Source organism: Onychomys torridus, chromosome 3 (assembly GCF_903995425.1).
Source record: "Onychomys torridus chromosome 3, mOncTor1.1, whole genome shotgun sequence".
NCBI classification, from domain to species: Eukaryota; Metazoa; Chordata; class Mammalia; order Rodentia; family Cricetidae; genus Onychomys; species Onychomys torridus.
Genome location: NC_050445.1, coordinates 32,691,264 through 32,709,709, shown reverse-complemented (window position 1 = coordinate 32,709,709; position 18,446 = coordinate 32,691,264). Strand labels below are relative to the sequence as shown.

General features: G+C 38.3%; 1 protein-coding gene across 1 annotated transcript in view; it reads left to right on the top strand.

The window, feature by feature from the left end:
* The window catches only part of Akr1d1 (aldo-keto reductase family 1 member D1), a 34,235-nt gene extending 25,734 nt beyond the window's left edge, over window positions 1-8,501 (top strand). The window contains exons 6-9 of the mRNA XM_036182339.1: window positions 1,515-1,624; window positions 2,396-2,561; window positions 6,044-6,126; window positions 8,459-8,501. Coding sequence (XP_036038232.1) covers window positions 1,515-1,624; window positions 2,396-2,561; window positions 6,044-6,126; window positions 8,459-8,501 — 402 coding nt within the window. The remainder of the gene's footprint in view (window positions 1-1,514; window positions 1,625-2,395; window positions 2,562-6,043; window positions 6,127-8,458) is intronic.
* The last annotated feature ends 9,945 nt before the right edge of the window (window positions 8,502-18,446 follow it).

The window sequence follows — 18,446 nt, the reverse complement described above, 5'->3', positions numbered from 1 at the left end:
AGACTTCCAATAGTTGGAGAAAAATGGCTGTCTGTCTAGAAACAAGTAGGCTTTGACTCACAGCACTCGCCAAGGTTAGAAGACAGAAATCATTTGTAAATACAATAGAAGAATTTAGTTTTCTGGAACAATGGATTAAAAAGGAAGCTATGAAGAATCATAAGGAAAAGTTGGATCAATGTAGCTGAGAGGTAACATGTTCATCTAGCAGGTACAAAGCCCTGGGCAAAGTCCCTAAAATTATGGGGGAAACTGCTAGAAACAAAAGGCAAACAGAAATAGACAATGATGTATTTTAAGTAAAATAAAAGAATCCATATGTTTATGAATTAACAGTGAATAATAGGCTGGGCAGTGGTGGTGCACGCCTTTAATCCCAGCACTTGGGAGGCAGAGGCTGGCGGATCTCTGTGAGTTCGAGGCCAGCCTGGGCTACCAAGTGAGTTCCAGGAAAGGCGCAAAACTACACAGAGAGACCCTGTCTCGAAAAAAAAGAAAAAAAAAAAGAAAAAAAAAAAGAAAAGGAAAGAAAATAATAAAAATGAACTAAAGTACTTGATGGGGAAAAAAAGTTCTAAGATTCAACGGAAAATTAGCAAAATAAACAGATGGGAATTCACAGAAAACTACTCCCAGGACATGGGGGAAATGTTCAACTCACTGTTAGAGAAAGCTTGATTTAAATGTGATGCTCTATTACATGTAAACACATCTATATCAGACTTGGTACTGGAGTAATGGCTCAGTGGTTATGAGTACTTATTGCTCTTGCAGAGGACTGAGGTTTGGTTCCCAGCACCCACACAGTGGCTCACAACCATTTGTAAATCCAGTTCCAGGGAGTCCAACACTGTCTTCTGGCCACTATGAATGGTACTGTAAACCTGAGGAGTGCTCACATACATTCTGGCAAAAATACTCATACACATAAAACAAAACAAATCTTTTAAAAAACTATTAAACTTTTGTTTCATGTGTCTTACAATGTTCCTCTAAGCAAGGGACACAGAGTATCAGTGAGTACTGGTTCAGCCTTTCTGGATAGCAATTTTATTTGTGGGTTTAAGTTTTTTCCATTGCATTTCTTAATAGTGTATGCATATGTGCCACGCAATGTGTGTGGAGCTCAGAGGACAATGTGCAGGAGTTGTTTCTCTCCTTCTACTGTGCGGATCTAAGGGATTGATTTGCCCACAGAGCCATGTCACCAGCCTCTAAATAACTTTTGAAAAGCTATGCAGAAAGCTGAGTGTGGTGTGGAAAGCCTGTATTTCTTAGCCGGTGATGGTGGTGCACACCTTTAATCCCAGCACTTGGGAGGCAGAGGCAGGTGGATCTTTGTGAGTTTGAGGCCAGCCTGGTCTACAGAGCAAGATCCAGGAAAGGCGCAAAACTACACAGAGAAACCCTGTCTCAGCAAAAAAAAAAAAAAAAGAAAAAAAGAAAAGCTGTGCAGAACTGCATTTGATTATGGGCCTTAATTTTGTTCTCTGCCCTCTAATGGAACAACACAGGTGGAGTGCCACCCATATTTCACCCAAGCGAAACTCTGGCAATTTTGCCAGCAGCATGACATTGTTATTGTCGCATATAGCCCTTTGGGGACCTGCCGGAACCCAACCTGGTAAGTAATGCTGTAGTCTCTTCAAGAAGTATCTTCTTCCATGTGGACAGGGCACAAAACCAGAGGGGATTAGCTAAACAGAAGGACTCTGGCTGTGGGATCTTCAAGAAATGGCTTTTTCAAGTCAAGACCTCCGGAAACAAATGAAAGCTCACGATACCTTCCTCACTGAGAGGTTACCTGGTGATTTCACTAAATGTATGGCATTTCCTGTTGCCACCTGATATGTAAGAAACTCAGTAAATGGTGAAGTATTGTTAGACAGGGTTTCTGTGACTGTGTTCTGAAAGCTTTGGAGGTGTTGGATTCAGTCCAGTTCAGCCCACAGTGGCAATATCTTTGATGGACTCCAAGGAGCTTTAAGAAAATGTCTTCCCTGATAGCAAGAGTTGAGCTACTTTCTTCTACTTAGTCTTTTTGCCTTTCCCTATATGTCTGCTTCAGACGAAGCTCTCTGTCAGACTCTTCACCTCACATCTACACACATGAAGAGAGTGAAGTTGGTGTGTGTGTATGCATGTATATATATATATTATATATATATTATATATGTGTATATATTTGTCCTCTGTATCAGCCCACCCACCTGCCTTTCTTGATATTCTCATGCTAAAGGGAACTCTTCATTCCATAATTCCTTACACCAGAGCAATTAACTACAGGTGACTTGAATGTCCTAGCAGGGACCAAGTGAATGGGGACAACAGCAGGGTGACTGATGAACTCTAGCCTCTCATTTAAAGATGACATATATTTTCTTTTTTTTCCAAGGGTAAATGTATCTTCTCCATCCTTGTTAAAGGATGAACTTTTACTCTCACTGGGGAAGAAGTATAACAAGACAGCAGCTCAAATTGCGTTGCGTTTCAACATCCAGCGAGGGATGGTTGTCATCCCTAAAAGCTTTAATCAGAAAAGGATCCAAGAAAACTTTCAGGTAAGAGAATTACCTGTGGAAATGTGGAAGGATGGTGGTGTCTGCTGTCGTTCCTAGAGAATGTTCTTGGAAAGTGTGATGACCTACATCTAGTAGCTCCTTCATGTTGTCAGTCTCACATACTTCCCTTCTGTGTCCTGAGCATCAAACACTCCTCTGTCTGTGTAACTCCCACAATAGAGGGACTTCTACTCTTATAAACCTAAAGCCAATGTAGACTCAGTTTCTCTGGTCATCTCCACTGCTCTCTTTCTGTTTACAGTTAACCTCTTGAAAGGGAAATTGGCTCTCAGCTCACTTCCCCTATTTTCTTAGACCCATTAAAACTGAGATTTCCCCCTGGCAGACTATGTCCTCAGGGTCACCAGGGACTTCTGCATGAGTAACTCCAGTACTTCATTCTCAGTCCTTGTGGGGTCAGAGATTTCAAACACATTTCATCCAGTTGACACTCTCTCTTTCTTGAAACATTTATTTTGATGGGAAACTCAATGACATGCAGGTCTTGAGAACAATAACTAGAGTTTGGTTTGTTGGTTTGGGTTTTGTGATAGGGTCACATGTAGTCCATGCTGGCCTCAAACCATCAGTGTAGCTGAGGATAACTTTGAACTCTTTTTTTTAATCTATGTGTATTTGTGGTGTAGCTATGTAAGCCCATATGCACATGTGCAGGGGGGAATCTATAAACAGATTCCACTTACCCTTCCCCCACTCTTCCTGTGTGATCCATAGGCCTAAGCACATTCCCCTCTCTTCCCTTCCCTTCATAAACTTTTTTTTAAAATAAAGATTCATTTATTTATTATGTATACAGAAGAGGGCACCAGATCTCATTACAGATGGTTGTGAGCCACCATGTGGTTGCTGGGGAATTGAACTCAGGACCTCTGGAAGAACAGTCAGTGCTCTTAACCTCTGAGCCATCTCTCCAGCCAGACTCTGAACTCTTGATCCTTTGAACTCTACCTCCACCTTAGATTACAGTACGATTGATTACCTGGCAGTTAAGGATTTAATTTCATAGTATGCAATCTCCATTCACATAAGACAATTTGTGCCATGAAATAAAAAAAAGGCCACTTTGAACAAGGACAATGATTAGAAACAACATAGAAAGGGAGAATTTGGAAGTTTATCTTGAAGTTAAAAACCAAAATTTATAAAAATACATGGACTTATTTGAGTCACAGCAAAATGTAGGTTCCAGTTGCCTAGTGCACTGAATCCTAGAAGAAACAGAACCAGTGCTGGCTTTTGAAAAGACATTTGACAAATTTACGTGACATATAACACAGATTCCTATATTTCATACACTCTTATAGAATGATCCTAAAGAGGGGAATTTTAATCTTGGCTGTTCTTTTCTTTAATATATACACCTGCCATTGTAGAATTTTAAATTGTCCTTGTCCTTATTTGGGAAATATTGTGCCTATAATTAAAATAAGTCTTCAAATCTCCTCTCATTAGTGACTCCATGAAATCTGTGTCCTTACAAGGCCTGCTTCACTTTGTTACTAGGATCCATGGTAGAGCCACGGAGTACAGACTGGCCTGCTGTGAGCAAAGAGTGAATCTGTGGAGGGACTCTTTTTGAGCTAATAGTTTGTTAGGACTAGGTTCTTGTAATTCAAAAATTACAAAATTTATTTTTTTTTTTTATATTTTGTTACTCTGTTTTATATGTATCAGTGTATTGCCTGTGTGTATATATGTATGTGCACTATGTACATGCCTGGTGCCTGCAGAGACCAGAAGTGCCTGGTGCCTGCAGAGACCAGAAGAGGCTGTCATATCCCCTAGAATTGGAGGTATAGGTGGTTGTAAGCCACCATGTGGGTACTGGGAATAGAACCTGGGTCCTCTGCAAGAGCAACAAGTGCTCTAAACCACTAAACCATCTCTCCATCCCCCCTCAATTTTTTAATTCCTTCTATTATTTTATGAACTTCAATGTCTGGATAATAAATAACCAAAGAAAAGAATTCTCTGAAAAGAATACTTGTAAATAATCTGTGGAGGAGCAATTAAGTAAGCATATTTAATATATTCTGGGAAAAGTAAATGAATAAAAATAAGGTTACCTATATATTTCCACAGAACATATCACAAGGACCACTAATATACAAGGAAGGTAGTTTGCTACATTTATATGCTGTGTTTTATTCTAACATGTTTAGTACCTGGAAAGAGACATAAAATAGGATAGTGAATGAAGAGGAACCTCCTCCTTTTCATCCCATACATGTCTATTATTCCATAGTATCTATTTACAAAGAGCATAGATTTACATAATTAAAAATTATAAGTTATAAACAGATTAAGTATTAAAATGAAAGTGAAAATAAAATATTAAATGCTAATACAGAATAATTATAAAATTAGAATATAAACAAAGTATACAATCTAGAAAAAAATGCCAAGCAATTGTGGTGCACATCTTTAATCCTGGCACTTGGAGACAGAGGCAAGTAGATCTCTGAGTTTGAAGCCAGCCTGGTCTATGGAGTGAGTTACAGGACAGCCAGGACAGTTATACAGAGAAACCCTGTCTAAAAAAACTGAAGAAAAAAAATAAGGCAAGGGAATCTCTAAGTTCAAGGCCAGTCTGCTCTACAGAGCAAGTTCCAGGACTGCCAGGGCTTCGTGGAGTAACCCTATCTAAACAAACAAACAAATAAATAAGAACTGACCAGCTAAGTCCAGAGGCCACATGGTAGAAAGAGAGAACCAATTCCTGCAAGTTACCTTCTGACCTCCACTTGTGAGCCTTGACACATGTGTACTGATGCACATATATACACGGACTAAATAAATAAATGTGAGAAATAGAAAAGAAACTGTAACAAAACTGAAAATAAATATTTAAGATGATGAGAGAAGCTGAAATAATGGAGCACACCTGTGATCCCAATACTCAGGAGGCTGAAGCAAGAGGATCATGAGGTAGAGGCTGGCCCAAGAGGCTAGCAAGTCCCAGACCAGCTTGAGTTGCAAAGCAAGACCCTGTCTCAAAATATCATAGTAGTAGTAGCAGGAGCAGGAGCAGGAACAGTAATAGTATTAAAAGAATAATCAAATTTAAAGACTAGGAAATATTTTTTTTTTTTTTTTTTAGTGTGTGAGATGGCAATAGTCTAGAATTTAAAAAATCCAGTATTTTATGTGAAAAGAATAAGAATTCTTCACATGTAGAACATTCAATGCTTTAAATGCATACTGCTCAGTAAGTCTGAGTGGTCCCAAGCAGAAATGCTTCCAAGACAAAGTTCAGAGCAGAAAGGCAACCTGTCCCCCAACCTCCCCTCTCCTGTACCACACATGCACACATACAGGAGCCCAGCTCTCTCAGACACTTTCAGAGATGCTGGTTCTCTTACAGAAAGCCCAACCTGAGGTTCTCCCTTGATGTCTCCACTCCCTAGTTCCAAACTTGACCCATTTCATAAATGTCCTGTCTTCTGTTTCTACTATTTCAGATCTTTGACTTTTTTCTCACTGAAGAAGAAATGAAGGACATTGCCGCCTTGAATAAAAATGTCCGCTTTGTGGAGTTGCTCATGTAAGTGTCCTAAGATCACTAATCAGGTAGTGCTTGTCACATGTTAATCAATGAGGCTCTTTGCTACCTCACCTATGCTCATAGAAACACCCGAATGAGGTATGAGCAGTGTGTTCTGAATAGTAGACATACCTGGGTGAACATCTGCCACTTAGGTAAAGGCATGACATGGAGAAAAGGAGAATTAACCCTTCACACTTCACCTGCTACAACAACACAAATTCTGAAGTAACATTGTTTACTTCTAACTAAAAATCAAAGCAATACCCAAATTGGAGCAAATTTATTTTTAAAAAATTATTAGACCTGCTTGTATCGTACAGAAGGAATATCAGGTTGTGACCCAAAACCTAGAGTTTTAGTCAAATACTTCCTTGCTTGTAAGATTTAGTGCTTTGGAGTTGGAAAGATGTCTTAGTGATTAAGAACACTTGATGCTCTTTTGAGTACCTGGGTTCAGTTCCCAGCACCTGTATCAGGCAGCTTACAATCACCACTAACTCCAGTTCCAAGGGATCCAAAGCCCTCTCCTGGCCTGCAAATGTACCTACATGCACATGGTACACATAAATTCACACCCACACATACACATAAATAAAACGGGTGTGGTGGTACATACCTTAAATCCCAGCCCTCAGAAGGTATCTCTGTGAGTTCAAGGGTAGCTGGGTCTACCTAATGAGTTCCAGGCAAGCCAGGGCTACATACTGAAGACCCTGTCTTCAAAAATAAATACATAAATAAATAGGACTGGAGAGATGGCTCTGTGGCAAAGAATACTGGCTGTTCTTCCAAAGGACCTGGGTTCAATTCCCAGCATCTACATGGTGACTTATAACTGTGACTCCAGTTCTCAGGACTCTGACACGCTCTTTTGGCTTCACAAGGTTCTAAGCATGAATGTGATGCATAGACATACATGAAGCCAAAACACCCATACACATAAAAAAAATAAAATAAATATTTTAAAAATGATTGAGACCTCAGCTCTACCTATCAGCTACCTTTTTAAAAAAAATAATTTATTTAACTTTATTTTATGTGCCTTGGTGTGAGGGTGTCAGATCTCCTGGAACTGGAGTTACAGACAGTTGTGAGCTGCCATGTGGGCACTGGGAATTGAACCTGGATCCTCTGGAATAGCAGCCAGTGCTCTTAACCACTGAACCATCTCTTCATCCCCAGCTACCTTTTCTATAAGACCTTTTCACACCATGTAAAGATGTTGTCAAGCTCAAGTCAAGGCAAAGAAGCCTTCTATTACCAAACATTACAGGTCTTTTTAACTAGAACTGATGTGGCTTATACACAGATAGTCCAACACGTATATGTGTGCACACATTTTATTTTGTTCATCCTTTCCCATTATTCTTTCTGATTTCTCAAATCATGTTGGCAGTCACTTTCTTCATTTGATCTTCTCTTTAAGTAAGGAGTTAGACATCACCCATTAAGATAATGCATAGAGTTGGAACACAATTGATCTCACTACTCTTCGTGAGTTAGAAAGCATCCTGGATGACCTGGTATTGATTTTCTGGATTACTATAACAAAATAGCTCCTTGATGTGAATTTTCAAGGAAGACAACTGCTTGGCATGTAAAGATACCACCCAGCCTCAAAATATATGAGAAAACACAAATACACATAATAACTTACTGGAAACTAAGCTTTAAATTAATCAATAGCTCTTGGAGGTATGTTATTTCTACTTAAAAATATCATTAAGTTAAGAAGAAATAATAATATGGGATGAATCTACCATTCTATTGATTTTCTTTTACTAACAACATTATTTGATTTACATTTGAAATACTAAATACAAGTTTTAACAATACTAGGGCAAATATGATTCATTCTTGCAGAAAACAATTAGAAAATCAACAAAGTGATACAAAGATTATTAATTTTAAAAAAAACTGTGTCTTTGAGAGATCCTGGGCCATGACTTTTCTCTAATGCTCATTTGTTGACCTCTGACATTGGAGAGTCCTGTTTGTCTTATATTTTTGTGGTAGTTGCAGAGAGCTAAATCTTGGCTATGTTCCATGACAGAAATGCATGCACTCCTAACTGTTATAGACATTCTCACCTTTGTTATTTGTGGTTGGTTGTAGCTGCAACCCACCTTTCCTTGCCTATTATGTGCATGCTCACATCATGAAAAGGTGCTGACTTAAGGGGTGATGAGAAGGAAGAAGATGGAGAAACAAAGGGTAAATGAGTAGAAACAAAAGGGGCAAGAGAATGACCATATCAAAAGATGTTGGTTAACACAGTTGTGCCACCATTAGAGTAAACTGTCTCCCTCTTGGGGGATTGCCTTGGCAGGTGGAGTAACCATCCTGAATACCCATTTCATGATGAATACTGAACATCGACAGTTCTTCAAAAGAGTTTTTCCCCCTCTTATTCAGGAGCTTGAGCCGGATAATCCTCTCCAAATATGAAAGTATATGAGGTCTTACTATCCTCAGAAGAAGTTGAATAAAACACACCATGCTTAATTTTTGTAAAGTATGAACTCAGCTTAGCTCTGATGAAGAAAAAAAAGATTTAAATCTATCTAAAAAGCTCTTTGAAAATGCTTTGTTAGTATTTTAAGGTCAATTTCTTATAGGTTGTTGAAACATTAATGGAAAACATTAAACTTTACTTCAAAAGTGGCATATAATCTAACTCATGAATATGAAAATGTTATAGGAAGTCTGTATTATTTAGACTTTAGCTGGACAGAAAAGAAGTTTGTAGCTGGCATACTTCCAGGTGTTGACCATGACCTTGACCTCCTAAAGGTTTGGGCCATTGGTTGCAAGACAGACACAGCCAAGACAGAAATTTACATGCCATTATTAATGCACCTTGAGTACAGAGATAAGTAGAAGTCTAGAAAAGTCTTAAAGAATAAATATGCAGTAGGTTGTGCGAGGGTTGTAGAGTCATGCTGGAGTGCTTGCCTGGCATGCTGGAGACCCAAGTGAGGGTGGGGGTGGGGACAATTAGCAAAACCATAATGATTTTTCTTTTTCCTTTTTCTTTTTTAATTTATTATGCATACAACGTTATGCCTGCCTGTAGATCTGCAGGCCAGAAGAGGGCACCAGATCTCATTATTGATGGCTGTGAGCCACCATGTGGTTGCTGGGAATTGAACTCAGGACCTCAGGAAGAACAACCAGTGCTCTGAACCTCCGAGCCATCTCTCCAGCCCCATAATGATTTTTCTATTATCTCATTTGTTTCCATCCAGTATGCCCATTCAGCTTTTACTGTGCTTGAAAGATGGAAAGTATTGATTCTTTCTTAAATTTTTTGTTATTCAGGGTGGTGGGGAATTGAGACTGGGTTTCATGTAATCCAGACTGCCCACAGACTTGCTGAGCATTTGATACCAGACTTGAATTCTGAACCCATGGTCTCTATTACATTTTTAAGGGTCTGAGCTTCCACATGACTGGTAAGCAATACTTGTACTCAGTTATAATCATTCTTGCCCACATTCATCAAGAAAACGATCATGTAAAGTGGCTAGAAACAACCAACATATACAAAGAAAGCTTTTTAATCTCAAAATGGTCTAAAGATGGTGATTTTAAATGAATGAATTTTTAAAGGAGAATTTGAGAAATACTAGAAGATAAGGTCTTTTAAAACTGCTTTTACAAAGACTTAAGAATATAGTTTGATGAAGTTACAAGTTCTAAAAGAACATGGATAATTTTATTATATATAAAATTTTAAAAAGTAAATTAAATGATTACAATTGTATCTATTTTTAATTTAACTAGAAAAATATAGTGTATTTGTTTATATCAGATCACTTTCAAAAGGTGAGGGAATTCTTCAAAAATCATATTTTTCCAATATTGATAGAAAAAATTGAATGGCCCAAAGAGAAATTATGAGTTAAAAATATGAATCATTTTTTCCCATTATGAATGTTAACAATGCTGTTCTCTGAAAAATATTTTATTTACAAGATTAATAAAGTATGATGATTTGCTCTACTATGTGATCTCTATTCTGTTCCTAAGGTTGGAGGAAGCATCTTCATCAAAGTAAATTGAAAGGGCCTGAGGTTGAGTTCTTGCTGTGCTTTTGCTTTGAGAAGAGAAGAGGGGTACAGAATAAGAGATCTGAGCCCATCCCTGTTGTCAGAGCCCTTTGGGGTTCTTCATGGGGGCATATCATGTAGAGACAGGGCTAGACTTAACATCTGCCAAACCATTTCTAAGAGGTAGATATTAAAAAAAAAAAAAAAAAGAGTCCTCACCATTTGTCAAGGAACTTATTCCTGAATCAAAAGAGGGTAACTTCTGTCTTAATTATAGAAAAGATGGAGGAAAAAGAGTTGGAGATAGAAAATAGGGAAGTTTGGAAAGAAATATCACCTGGCATGAACATCTGTATGTCAATTCTTCTCCTATTTCTATTATGGTATAAAGTATGTCTCCTCCTGCCCCACCCAAAGTTAATGTTGAAATCTCAAACTCCAGTGACTCAGAACATGATATTATTTGAAAATGGTCATGATATTTATGATTAATTAAGATGGGGTCAGACTGCTTCCATCATGTCAGAGTCCCTGTACCAAACAATACAGCCCTAAACATACAGGTCACCAGCTGCATACAATAATAACAGAAAACAATCAAAGCTAAATTTTTAAAGATTTAGAAGTATTATTCTCATATGAATACAAAGTGAAAACATATCAATGATTTCAATAGATAATCAATGACAGAATCAGTCAAGGTGATGGAAGAACTACCATGAAGCCAGGCCTAATGGCACACACAGGCATATAGTCTCAGCTGTTGGGTAGACAGAGGCAGGAGGAACACAAGTTCAAAGCCAGCCTGCAACTTAGTGAGATTTTATCTTAAAACTGAAAGTAAAAGGAGGTCTGGGATATCACTGAGTGCTTGACTAGCATTTGAGAATCTCTAGGTTCAATGTCTAAGGGAAAAAGGAAGAAGTGGGAAGAAAGGTGAAGTGGTGGAGGTGGGTCCATGTTCTCAAGGACTATAAAACCGTGAAACTTGAGTGACTTTTCCTACCATATTTAATCATTTACCCCTGCATAAAGATCCTTCAGCACTGTTGCTGTCATCACCACTAGCTCTTCAGCTAGAGGCCACTGCCCTCACAAAGCTGCAAAGCATTCTTTTGGGTGACTGACTCTGGAGGTTTGGGATGTTCCCAATCCACACATGCCAAATCTGTCCCTTAACCACTCAAGGAAGAGGACACTGAAATACAATTCTTGAGAAGTATGTTGTTATATCTGAGTCATTGGTCACACTGGATGGTTTATGGTAGTAAATGATGATGTGGGAACTTTCAACTACATGGTCTTACTTTGTCCTACAGAGTCTGGAGACTCATCAGGCTTAGCCATACCAAGTCTTGATGCCTAAGTGGCTGATCAGACCAAGAACTCTGGACCTCAAAGCTCAGGTGGATTTCCCTGGTTGGCAGTACTGCAGAAAATTGTCATACATAATTGCTTGGGGCAATTAAACTACACACACACACACACACACACACACACACACACACACACATATGCTATTCCACTGGAAGAAAACAATAGAAGACAGTCCTGATTTTCCACAGACTTTGGCCTGTGTTTCTTGTACTTTGGCTAATTATAACCTTGAATTGTCATTAGCCATAGCGATGAGTATGACTACTTTCCTGAGTTCTGTGCCTTACTGTAATAAGTCATGGAATCTGAGGGTAGAATCGGGGATCCCTTACCACAAGTAGTTAACATATTAGCTAGATATGATTGCCCAGACCTGTAATCCCAGCATTTGGGAGCTTGAGGCTAGCTTGGGCTGTAAAATGAGACTCCACTTCAAAAAATAGAGTCAAACAAACTTCACACACACACACACACACACACACACACACACACACACACACGAATGTATGCATGAACATGCACATATAGCTAACAAAGACACAAGAGTTTCCCTGGGGAACCAGGTAGCTTGTGGGGAAGCCTGCTGCATGCTGCTCCCATAGCACTTTTCATTTTTTCCTTTCACTCTTTTTCAAATACTAGATGACTTTTCTTAACATCTCAAAGTGAAGCCATCCTCTTGTTCTCTTGTTCAGCTGGGGCAGGGATATAGTAGTACTTTTAGGGTCACCAAGCAGAGGCCCTGAGAATGTCTAGAAGTCTGCATGAAACACCTTCACAGGCAACAATCAAACAAACTCATGGGAAAGAAGGACTTAGTAAAACTGAGTAATGCTAAAACCCTCAACAGTTCTGCCTCTGTGTTAAACCATATACAATTCTCCATATTAGAGTGCAGCGTACTGGGATATATCCACACACAGAGCAAAGTACATGAAGTCCATGAATTTGCAGCATGCAGCTCAGGCATATTTTTCACATTTCTACATACCCACATGTCTTAGCTAGGGTTTCTACTTCTATGAAAAGACACCATGACCATGGTAACTCTTATAAAGGTAAACATTTAATTGGGTGGCTTACATATTCAAAGGTTTAGTCCATGTCATTATAATGGGACAGGGTAGCATGCATATATGAGACCTCAAAGCCCACCTCCACAGTGACACACTTCCTCCAACAAGACTACACTTGCTCCAACAAGGCCATATCTTCTAATAGTGCTACTCCCTTGGGGGCCATTTTCTTTCAAACTACCACATTCCACTCCTTGGCTCCCAAAGTCTTGTAGCCATATCAAAAATGCAAAAATGCATTCAGTTCAACTTCAAAAATCCCCATAGTCTCATATAACAGTCTCAAACTTTGGCATACAGACCTAGCATTTCTAACAGACTCATTTGTGGAGCTGTGAAGCAGGATTTTTCTAAAGGGCCTTCCTACCTTGTTTTGGGAAGGTGTAGCAGTCCTTTCTTTTGTGTCCTACTTGTCCATTTTGGACAGCATACTTTCAGCAGTTGAGGTAAGGGAATTTTCTTGCCCAGTGGCTAACTTGCCACAATGAAAGTAAACTCTGTAAGGAGTTTCTTCAATGCCCATCATCTTCTCTGAAGTAGATTGGTGCTGCCAGGATCAGACATGTCTCATTGTCATTTAAAAAAAAAAAAAAGAATCTATGTTATTAAAACATCTTAAATGCCATATTCTGTAGATCTCTGAAGTGTTTGAAGATGACCTGTCTATCCAAATTATATCTGTTTGACCTTGAAAACATAACTAATATGACTATATATTTGATTGTAATGACTAACTACTAACTTGCATTTCTTTATATCCTAATTAATTTGTCATAATAACTTTCAAGGACTAGAAATTTTATTATGTTGTTAAATGAGTTGCATAGGTAGAATACCTTGAACAAGATGAGAAATGTATGCACAGTATGTTCTAACAAAAATAATCTCAAATTTGTGTACAATATGCAAAAATCTAATCCAATGTAAAATATTTAAAACAAGTAGTTGCTTTCTAAAAGTGGATTCACTAATCTACCTTTTTATCTTATCATATCCATATTCTCTCTTTTTTCTTTTCAGAGTAGATTCAACAATCTACCTTTTATCCAACATCTGTATCTTTTTTTTTCAGAGTAGATTCAATAATCTACCTTTTATTTTATCTATAGCCTCTTTTTCTTTCCTTTTTCTTGTTTTTCAAACAAGATCTCTAAATCTAATCTCCTTTGTTTAGCCTTTTTCCTGACCATTAACAATAACAACTTGTAACCAACCATCCTAAACAATGACAATTATCCATAACCCATTGAATGACCAAAAATCACCCACCCCACCTCTGGGAATGTGGATGTTATGTTCTTAAAATTTCTTCCTGATGTGTGGGGGTGAAAGCATCTTTAGGGAATCCTGAAAAGAAAATTTTGGAGTTAATTGTCAAGTCCTGGGAAAGTTAGCTGTATTATTTGCCCAGTTTCTACACAATGGGAAAGTGCAAGGCTTGTCTCAAGTCCTTGCTCAAATAATCTGTGAGGCTGGATCATCTCAGTTAGCCATCTCAAAATTGTCCGGAACAGTTTGTAGTCCAATGCCAATCTTTAGGTAATGTTTGTCAGCTTAATGGTATTATCCTGATGGAATTGTTGCGGGGACTCATTATTATTATTATTATTATTATTATTATTATTATTATTATTTTGGGAGACTTCAAAGTCACTGTTAGACATGGTCATAATTCAATGCAGAAAACCCTTTTTGTGGGACAATTTTTCTGGATGATTTGTCCTTTTTCTTCAGATGTCTCATTTGTCCAGTGTTCTTCAGGTTCCTTAGCCTTCATTTTCCTGAAAGACAAAAACAAAACTTTTCCCCAACCGTAACTTTTCTAATCTCATCAATTTTGATTTATGGTTTCTACTTAAATTTTTGTTTTATTGTCTAAAGTTGTTCTATAATCCAGAGCAGTATGGGGTTTTTTTGTGTTTGTTTGTTTTAATACAATAGGCAGTAGGTTCTTTAATTGCTCTGAAAAGGAGTTTCTTCTACAATGACAGGAAATGACTAAACAGAATTTGACATGGGGGCCTGAGAGAGGTCCCTTAGGGTTTTTCCCCACAGCAAAGGCAAAGGATTACCTTGTCTATCCCTTGTTGATCTACAGTCATTAGTTCAATGTTTGCCTTTATGACACCTTCTGCATAATCTAGAAGGGAGGGGGGTTCTGTTGAGATTATCCTTAAAAAATTTTGTTTCTGGGAACATCCTGTTTACAGTTTCTTTTTAGGTGACCTTATTTACCACACTTGAAACATCTGACATTACTGTTCTTCTTCAAACCTCTGGAAATCACCTCTCCTATCCAAGTATAATCATGGTCATGAGATTCAATATTCATTGTATATTGGATTCATTCCTCCAAAGGTGCTGATCTTGCCTTTAATGGCCTAATTATCCTTTTGCATTGTGCATTAGCATTATCTGTCTAGCTTCTGAATTTGGTATCATTCTACTTACTGCTGAAGACAGCCTTTGTAAGAAATCAGTGAAGGCTTATTTTGACCTGGTATAACTTTTGTAAATGACTTTTCTTTCCTACTTCTCCCATTCTGTCCCAAGCATTCAAGGGTGCCATTTGGAATAAAGCTAGGGTGTGTTCATCATATATATATATATATATATATATATATATATATATATATATATATATATATATATTGCCTTTCTACATTAGCATAATATCCCTCTCCAAGAAGTTGATCCTGGGAAATTTCCATACCTCTAGCCCTACTTGGTTGTTCAATGATCTTAGCCTTGACTTTCTACCAGGTTCTCCACTGTAATTGTGGACTAGCTTCTAGGACAACTATAACCAAATCTCTCCAGTCTTGAAGGATAATTCTATTACAAATTAACCACAAGTTTAACATCTGCTTCTTAAACAAGGAATGTATACCATATGACACTATAACTTCTCAGAATCTCCTCAAATCTAACATTTGCACAGGAGTCCAGTCAGCTTTTACACAGCTCTTCAGCATTTGGCAGTTCCTGTAAGGTTACTGGATAGATAAAGTTTGGCTTTTTCTTTCTAACCATATAATGCAATGCTAAGAAAGGTTCACCTTAAATTTCTCTGTCTGGGTCTGAATTTATCTATGATCTGTTTTAACAAGTTTTTCTAAAACTTTGATCTTAGCACTCACATTAACCAACTTTTTAAATGATAAAACAAACAATATTTATAATTGACATTACATGTATCCCATCAACATTAATTATCCCCTCATTTAATTATTCCATTTTCAGAACATCAATCATATTATCAAACAGAGGCCAAACACTCTCCATTGTAAAAATATTTGTCATTTTTTAATGTGGAGAAAAAAAAATTCTTTTAACTAATTCCTCCCTTTAAGAAATCTTAATTGATTCACCAAATCTGCTGATAAGGACTATTCAGATGATGGTGTGGCATCATTCTGAGGAGGGGACCCAAGGAAAGTCAGAACCCACCAGGAAAGGAAAGAAGCCTCAAAGCCAGCTTTCTGCCCCAGAGAACATGTGAAAGCAGCTAATTCTGGGGTGTTTGGAACTTGACCCTGGGAGAGTTTGCTGCAGAGAAGCTGCAACAAAAACTTAGCCAGTGGCATAGGGATTCCAGCCCATGTGGGGTGGAGACTCCAACCACATGCAGCTTGGGGCTGTACTGGGGGCCTGCAAGGCCACAGGCAAGTGGCTTTTTCATGAACTTATGCCCCACAAGTTGGACACCAGATGTTGTTAGAATCTTAGATGGTCTTTTAATTAAAAATCCAGAGCCAGATATTGGGGTGAAAGCTGAAAGATCAGAAAAACAGAGCAAGCCACAGGTAACCTCATCTCACCAACTCCTCAGCCAATCCTGTTTCCACAAATCCTCAGACTGAAAGTCTCTGAGTTCTTACCTGAAAGGGTCTCAGCTGAACTACCTTAGCTCTTATTTCGTCACGCCTTGTATACCTTTCCCCCCTAGCCATCTCTTGCTAGTATTAAAGACATGTGTTCTTCCAAGTGCTGGGATTAAAGGCATGTGTCGCCACTGCCTGGCTCTGTTTCCAGTGTGGCGTTGAACTCACAGAGATCCAGACAGATCTCTGCCTTCTAAATGACAGGATTAAAGGTGTATGCCATCACTGTCTGGCCTCTATGTCTAATCTAGTGGTTGGCTCTGTCCTCTGCTCTTCAGGCAAGCTTTATTAGAGTACACAATATATCACCACAGCACAGGATATACATTACCATTCCAAAACATAAGGAAAGGAGAATAGTGAGGAAATGCTGGACCAGGACAAGACTAAAAACCAGGTGGGCAAACTCCAAACTCTGCATCTCCATGTTTGATGCCAAAATGCTCTTGAGATCTCCAACTCCTTTCAGCTTTGTTGACTGCAACACACTTCTTTCTCTTGAGCTGGTTTCATTCCCTGCTAGCAGCTTTCCTTGGCAGGTACCCCACGGCTAAGGCATCTGCAACATCTTGAGGTCTCCAAGGCAATTCAGCTTCAACTTCACAGCTTCAGGCAATGAGCTCTCTAGGCCTCCATTCAGGGACAGCCCTGACACATGCCTGGCTCAGTGGCTTTCATTAGTTGAGGAGGCAAATTCCATGGCCCCTTTCTTCCATCCTTATAAGACCTTCTATCCTTAACAAGACCATACCTACTCTAACAAGGCCACAACTCCTAATAGTGCCATTCCCTTTGGGAGCCATTTTTCTTCAAAACATCATACCATGCATGACACTCAGATCAAGAGATGAGCATTTCCACGGCTGAGGAAATGGCTCAGCTAGTAGAGCACTTGCCACATGAGCATGAGGACTTGAATTCAATCTCCATTACCACAGCACCATGAACTTGCAGTACAAATCCTGCTGATGGGGAAGTAAAACCAAGGGGATCCTTGGGGCTGCTGGCCAACCACTAGTCTAGCTGAATTATTAAGTTCCAGATTTAGCAAGAGACCCTGCCTCAAAAATAAGGTGGAGAATTGAGGACAGGAATGGCATTGACGATGACCTCTGACCTCTGCAAGGCCCACATACATGGATACAAATGTGCAAATACAAACACATATTCAAAATAAATAAATAATAATAATAATAAATGTAAAAACATGTTAGGTATGTTTGACTCAGAATTTTATCTCTGTGTGTATGGAGTCTGTACATTTTCTTTTCCATCAAAGACCAATTTTGCAAATTCATATTTTTCTCACAATATATTATCGTTATATGGTGTAGGAAAAGTGTATTTGCTCATTTATGTGCTTGGCTAACTCCTTGGCCTACCTCAGTGAACACAACAAAAATCTGATTCCCAGCACTTCCATTCTTACTCTCTAATGACTTAATTTTTCTATATCACAGCCATTTTTTCCCTTTCTATTCTTATCCTTACTGTTTGCTATCAATTAATTTGTGGCTAATCAAATTCCTGGCTCTCCTTTGTTTTCTTTCTGGATTTCACTTAGAATAAATTTGCAAAAGAAAAGAAAAAATATAACCTGTTCTGTGTTTTCATTCATTAATATTTATTTTTCTTATTGTAGTATCTTTCCTCTGTTTCCTTTTGCTTATCAATAGTATCCTCACTTCCTAGGTTAAATGTCCTTTTGACCAATGTTTTTAGCTTGTTTTTCTTTTTCTTGCTTAGTGATATAGATGCTGAACATAGTGAATTTTTCCTAAGTACTCTCATGAATAAGATTTTCCAACATGTTTTTAGTTTTGTTTCTAGGCATTTTCTAAACTCCAATTTTAATTAATTCTTTGACTAATAGATGTTTACAGATTGCTAGGGAAATGGCTCAGAGGCTAGGAGCACTTACTGCTCCT